The following is a 7,476-nucleotide window of genomic DNA, read 5'->3' as shown; positions in this document are numbered from 1 at the left end:
CAGTACTGATCGTATATATTTCTGGTGTTAGTAATACATCAATACGCGCTCTTAAACGGTTTGACAATATTATTGAACCTTAAGGGCCCCTTAAAAAGCATACTAAGTAGAGCACTATGTACATCTGCCCGTTCAAGCATTCCTTTAATAACGATTGGAAACAAGTAAGCGATTATTATGTTATATTTCAGCGGAATAGGAAACGCAAATATCTCTTTAATTCGTGTTCTCGCAAATACGAAACTACTCCCTTAGATGTCGCAATCGCTTTATCGCTCGTTTCGTATACGCAAGACTCTAGTGACTGGCTCCAATTTACGTGTAAAAACTTTGGTCACGTGGAAAACGGACACAGCTTACGTGTAACAACTTTGGTTACGAGGAAAACAAACTTCCATCGTCGTTTAAAATGACGGCGTTGTAGATGTGTTGGAATGTGAGTCATATAAATTGTGTGTGAGAAAGGGCGGTTTCCGGTAATGTGGAAGCAGTGGCTGAGCGAAGATGTTTCGATCGATGTGGACATACATTTATTGGCTTTTAAGACCGGCAGTTAAGTGGATCCTAAGGAAAACTACAAAGTTGTGTGAGCTACAAAGGATATGTTACGGAGAAAAGCCTGGGGCTTCACGCGCCCATGGTGTGGAATTCTCCTTACGCTACTCACGAAGTCAGTCTATTAGGAAACTGCTGGATGTACTGGATCGCCAGTGTGACTCTAAACTGTTCATAACGGAGAGAAAAAGTCTTGTTCCCTTCGCCGTTAATACTGTGGCCAGTGCGAAGGAAATCAATCTCCATATTCATAGACAGTTCATAAAATCGTTTAGTACTTGTATAGAACAAATTTGGGGCTATCGGGAACTAATACACCACGTAGAGTCACTGAGGAAGACGTGGTACGACGCATCCAACTTAGATCATGAAAGGAAACTACTAAGGTATGTATGTGCATGAAAATCGCTCAGCAGTTTCCGCCTTATGAGTGGAGTGTATTTCACCATCATTTATACATGTAACTTTGCATTTGAGTAATCGGTTTATGTGATAGTTAATCTAGCAACATCAAAGTAAAAGACTGTTAGAATGATTACTCAAAGATTTTACAGGAAATGACGGATACACTTCACGTTTGTTAGTAGTCCTTATACTGTTTGTCAGTAGTCCTTATACTATTTACCCAAATGAGGCAATTGACTTAACACGAAGGCTGTGGCAAATACGAGAGGAACTACTTCAACTGCATAGACTATTTAATGTGGTCTGGTTGCTGTAGGCCTACACAGTTATCGTTCAGAGAAGTGTATGGTATTGTTTAAAACCGATTCAGTGATGTTTTATTATGAGGGGCCTTCGCAAGTAACATTATAAATTGTCTGCTTCCTGTAATTATCTGCTTGTGACACATTTCTTTTAGGTTTCACCTGTTAAGGTACAGCAATGGAAAAGCCAGATCTTCTTTAATGAAGTTGCTCTTAAAATGTATCATTTCATATGTGTATTGATAGCTCTACCATAGTACCCCAATGTGAAAAGACCTGATGATTTCCATATGTGGGTAGTCATCTATCCATCTGTTTCCTCAGCCTTGTGTTATGTCTGCTTGTTTCTGTAAATACAATCTAAGTTCCTTCAGTACTTATGACTGAAAATTTACTTTCCATACTTCAGGGTTCTGAGCCTTTTAGTGTTAAGGTGCCCACTGTGTAACTCTCATAAGTAATGCCTAATACCCAAAAATATTGAATCCTGCTAATACCACCATCTCTTTTATTTATTCGTCCATGGACCACTCAGTACAATAGTATTGGACATGTCAGAAACATGCAGAAATAACATACACACACATTCATTAACAAGATATGGTAGGATAAGGTGAAGGTAGGGTGCAGAACATAGTCAAAAAACTGGTTGGTAAAATCCAGTATTGTACAAAATATGTGCTATAACAAGAACATTATAGTTCTAATCACTTCACAATTGTTGGCTTCACTGACCCTTAACCAAACTATTACCATTCAGCTCTAACTAGGCCTCAAATTAGGCTAAAGACCAGGATGTTGACAAAACAAAAATTTTGTATTGACATTTTTGGTTTTGCCAAATCACAGCCAGTCACCTATAAACGTAACTTACACCTCACCTCTGGCTGTAATGGAAATCAGTTTATTCTGACAACCTACATTCCAGAAACTAACATAAAAGTAAAATAAATACTGTCAATTTTCTGTGCTATCTCTGCCTGGACAAATGACATCACACACCACGTCATTTCATCGTGGCTTGAAGTGGACTCCTGGTACCTGTTGGTCGTTCAACTGCCCTGATACCCAAACTTAAGGATGCTTTGGTGTGACATTGTCATCATGCAATTGTCCAAGTCTGAGGGCATGACATGATGGAAGAACAAGCTTTAGTAGTCCTTCATAACAATCACCAGGTGATATACAAAACATTGTTCACCACTGTGTCAATCACATTGTGGTTTACTATATTATGCATAGGCCTATTGTAGATTGGAAGTAACAGGTATTCACATTTGAACCTGTGCTAGAAATCCATTATACAGGCATCACAAGACATCAGGGTGGGTTTCTTAGCTATCACATCACAGTGTAACAAAATCCATGAACCTAGGCCGGAATAAGTTTTTCTGAATTTAAGGGAGAAACCGCTATCAGAAAACAGACTTATTAAAATCTTTATTTGTGCCTAAAGTTTCCTTTGTTGATGTGACAGTTACGTTGATTTTCATTCTTAATGTGTGGAACATACTATTTTTCATGGTATCTGTTAAGAGGAAGGAACAGTAGTGCTCCTTTATATGGCGGAGCTTCATTGATCGTAGAGCTCTCCCAAGTAAGATGATTTCAGGCAGAATTACTCATAATATTCCAGTATTCATTAACTTCCATATTGCTTCAGCTTTCATAGACGTAGATGCATTAAACACAGTATTATCAGCTAGCTAAAGTTGACAGTGGTTAGAAATTGACAGTATTGATAGATTTACTTCTTTGGATATTGCGTCTTCTGTCACTCATGTTGATCAAACTCTCCTTAGAGTGCACGTCTAGTAGTTGGTTTCCACATAAAACTAGCACAATAAATCCTCTAAATCTCACACTAGGATAGTGTGCGCTGTTAGGGATTACCGAAGAATGGGATACAACCCATCGGCTTTGACCAATGATGTCAGAAATTACCAGAGATGATGTATTGCACATATCTAACAGCAAAGATGAATGTTGGCCTATATATGTCAACTGTAGTATGGGCTATAAATTTTTTATTCACCTTCAAAACTAATAATATCGAGTGAAAATTACGATAGTATTACTAGCGATAGTGAAGAAACCGTCAACAATAAAATTTGTATCCTATACTTCAGTTGGCCTAATAGGTCAATTGAGGTACAGGATGCCATTGTTACATATGTCCAAATGTTGCTACATCTATCATACCCTAGTCTGTGCTAGGTGCCTCCTTCGCCTTTATAATCGACTTCGGGTTGACTATACCTATCCCAGAAGATGGCAAGAAGCTGTTCTGAAACTTGGAGAGGACAAAGATCTCCCCTCCAGCTATTGCCCAATCTCTCTAACGAGTAGCATTTGTAAGGTTTGGAGCGTATCGTAAATTGCCGTTTAGGCTGGTGTCTGGAGTCCCGAAACCTTTTAACACCTGCCCACTGCTGTTTCCGAAAGCATCATTCCGCAGTTGACCATCTTGTTGCTCTCTCCGCTTATATTGTGAACAGTTTTCGCAGGAAGCGCCAAACGGTAGCTATATTTTTTTATCTGGAGAGGGCATACAATACCTGTTGGAGGACAGGCATCCTCCGCACACTATTCTCTTGGGGCTACTCCTTTCCATCCGTGAATTTGTGACAGGACGCACATTTAAGGTGCGGCTGGACACTACTCCATTCCGTACTTCTTCCAGGAAAACGGGGTGCCCCAGGGCTTCATGCTAAGTGTTGTACTGTTTGCCATTGCCCTAAATTCAATTATGGATTGCCTCCTTCCCGATGTCTCGGGCTTCCTCTTCGTCGATGATTTTGCAGTCTACTACAGATCTCAACGGACCAGATCTTCTTGAACGATGTCTTCAAGGATGTCTCTATCACATCTACTCGTGAAGCATCGAAATCGGCTTCCCGTTTTCTCCCAGTAAGACTATCTTGTAAATTTTTGGCGTCCTACAGAGTTTTATCCACCTGCCCTACATCTAGGCCCTGTTGACCTCTTGCTCGCTGTCGTCGGTAAATTCTTGGAACTTAAGTTTGACAGAAAACTGTGCTGGCCTTCTCACGTTTCATATCTTTCGGCTCACTGTCTGTGATCCCTCAAGACCCTCCCTGTTCTGAGTGGTACCTGATTGGGAGCGGACCGAGTGGTCTCCGAATTGGCTGTCTATTCTTTGGCGTCTAGATTCTGTCCACCACCATGGATTGTGTTTAGCATCTGGAGCTTTTTATACTAGCCCTATGGAGAGCCTTCTGGTCCTCCACTGTCCAGTCGGTGTGCTGTCGTGAGTCGTTACAAGTTAGTCACCTGTCATGCCTACTCGTCCGACCCATGTCCTTTTCTTCGACACCTCCTTGGATTTAGAGTATGCTGGCAGCCCTTCCCATCTACTACCACCGGGAGTCTACTTCCATCAAGTGTGGCATTCACTTTCCTTCCCTTTTCCTAAAACTTTCTTGACAATGGGAGTACAATGCCACCTTGGCTTCGCCCCCGGACCTGCCTTTGCCGTCACCTTTGTCAGCTTCCCAAGGATAGTATCTCCCCCCCCATAGTTTATCGTCGGGCATTTGCTACTTTATGCACACAAATGGAGGATGACAAATTTATTTACACTGACGATGCCAAGACCATCTTTGATGTCTGGAGTGCCTGTATTGTTGCAGACACCCGTATTAGATTTTGGCTTTCCAACCAGTGTTTGGTTTTTACTGTGGAGCTTTAAGCTGTTCTCCAGGCTCTCCAATACATCCATCGCCATCAGCAGATACGGTATATTACGTTTTTTTCCCCCAATGTAGTCTTCTTGTAGATTAATGCACTAAATCCAACAATGTTCCAGTGCCTTGATCCCATCTCGACAATGAGTTTCCTCCAGGCCTTCAAAATAGTTGTCAACTCTGGCTATCAATTCTTTGTTTGGAGTGAATCTTCGTCCACCAAGAAAAAAAATTCAGTTTTCAGAAGAGATGGAAGTCTGACGCAGCCATATTAGGTGAATATGGCAGGTGTGGCAACAATTCATAGCTTAGTTTGTGTAAGTTTGCCATGATGATGGCACATGTGTTTGATGGAAGATGACTTTCTTCCTTGCTAAACCTGGCCTTTTTTGTGTATCTTTTGTTGCTATTTGTCCAGGAGGTTAGCATAGTATCCTCCAGTAATTGTTTGCCCAGTGGGGTGGTAATCTACAAACAGAATCCCCTTTGCATTCCATAACACTGATGCCATGACCGTTCCCGCTGAATCTTGGCCAACCACTGCTTGGATCATCATGTAAGCTCTCATGTGTCTACTTGGCAACAGTTGAATATGAAGGAGCGGAGTCCCCCAGTGTATTCTGGAAATCGGCATGAATGTCCTTTTGCTTTTTTTTTTGTGGTGGAGAATCAGCATGTTTCCACTGCTTTGACTGTTGTTTTGTCGCTGGAGTATAGTAGTGCACCCAAGTTTCATCTGTGGTCACAAACTGGTACAAAAAATCTTGTTTGTTTGTACTAAAATGGGCCATATATTGTTCTGATATGTCCATTCTCATGCATTTTTGATCCAGCATCAAGAGTCACTGTACCCATCTTGCAGATAATTTTTTCATTTCTAATTCTTCAGTTAAAATGTGGTACACCCTTTCAGATGACATGTGGCAAGTGTGAGCAAGTTCACACACTTTCAATCGGCAATCATCCGTGACCATTTTGTGCACTTCTGGAGTAGTGACACATCTTGGCCAACCACTGCGTGGATCATGATCTAAGTTCTCATGACCAAATTTAAATTCACGTGTCTACTTTTCAACAGTTGAATGTGAAGGTGCAGAGTCCCCCAGTGTATTCTGGAAATCAGCATGAATGTCTTTTGCTTTCATACCTTTCTTTACGAAGTACTTAATCCCTGCACCCCCCCCCCCCCCCCCCCCCACACACACACCCTGCAGCTCTCTTCAAAGAACACTGATGTGGCACGTGTTTACAGGCAACAGTTTAATGAATATCCTGATATCATGTGAACAACTCATTGCACTAGCACTGACCTCTCGTGGTGATTCTGAGAACTTTTCAAACCACTCTCGTATTTGCTCACGTCTCTTCTCAACCTGCCTCCACAAGCTCCACTTGGGGGCATCTCTGTGTCATTCCTCTGGATCCCAGGGCATGTTGCTATACGCGGAAATGAGGCAGCCATACAGCGGCAAAGGCTGCTGTCTCTCTTCCTCGGACCACTGTTCGCATGGTTCCCTGTGCTGATCGCAGAGCGTTTTATGTTGTCGTCTTGCTCTTTTACGGAACACACATTGGTCTGCATTTCAGGATAATAAATTACAGGGCATAAAACCTTTTCCGTGTGTTTGGACCTCTTCCTCTTGGCCTCATCATCGGGAGGAGGTAATTTGAACTAGACTCCAGATTAGGCACTGTCTTTTTAGCTATCGACATATATTAAGTGGCGATACTCCCCTGCTTTGTCCCCACTGCTCTCAATCGTGGACGGTGAGACACCTTTTACTTCAGTGCCCCTATTTTAATCTGCTATGTGCCCGTTTACAGCTGTCGCCTGATATATCTAACCTTTTAGCAGATGACGCACATTCAGCGTATTGCGTCCTTGAGTATATAAGTGTTACTGAGATGACATTGGTCATTTGAAGCTCTTTTTGGGGAAAACAATCCCCCTTCAGTAACACTTTTCTAAGATTTCCTTCCGTTTTTAGTTTCCCTCCTTGAGTTTTGCTCCCATTGCTGCTGATTTAAATTCCTGTTTCTACCCTTCTTCACCCCCACAGAATGGGTGCTTGTGACCATAGCTTTTTTTGCACCCTAAAACTAATCTAAAACATGTGCGTGCGTGCGTTCCAGACTGTGCACGCGGTTCCAGACTGTAGCGCCTAGAACAGCTCGGCCACCCCGGCCAACAAATCCCATTCCTATGGTGATAGGATCGTAATGCTGAACTAGCACATTCCCCATTCTAATAATACAGCTTCACTAAAAGCGCTTTTTCAGTTAACATCAACATGCTGCAACTACTGGCGCATCTGATACTGTCTCTCATTACAGCTCCTTTTATACACAGTTGTCGTGTGCAGTCAATGAAGTTTTGCTGTCCAGCGCCATCTGTCGGACATTTTGTGAACTTTTTTTTTTTTCTAATAAAACCCCATGTCATTCCAAGCATGTGTGTCAATTTTTACCTCTCTATATACATTATTCCGTGGCTTATTAAGTTTTCA

At 41.9% G+C, this 7,476-nt stretch overlaps 1 protein-coding gene across 1 annotated transcript in view; it reads left to right on the top strand.

The window, feature by feature from the left end:
- Positions 1 to 371: 371 nt before the first annotated feature.
- LOC126109648 (ELMO domain-containing protein 2) overlaps positions 372 to 7,476 on the top strand; it is a 28,284-nt gene continuing 21,179 nt past the window's right edge. Inside the window, exon 1 of the mRNA XM_049914698.1 lies at positions 372 to 941. Within this exon, the coding sequence (XP_049770655.1) occupies positions 505 to 941 (437 nt within the window). The 5' untranslated portion in view covers positions 372 to 504. The remainder of the gene's footprint in view (positions 942 to 7,476) is intronic.

Source organism: Schistocerca cancellata, chromosome 12, assembly GCF_023864275.1.
Source record: "Schistocerca cancellata isolate TAMUIC-IGC-003103 chromosome 12, iqSchCanc2.1, whole genome shotgun sequence".
NCBI classification, from domain to species: domain Eukaryota; kingdom Metazoa; phylum Arthropoda; class Insecta; order Orthoptera; family Acrididae; genus Schistocerca; species Schistocerca cancellata.
The sequence above is the reverse complement of the archived record's forward strand: the minus strand, read 5'-3'. Positions and strand labels throughout refer to the sequence as shown.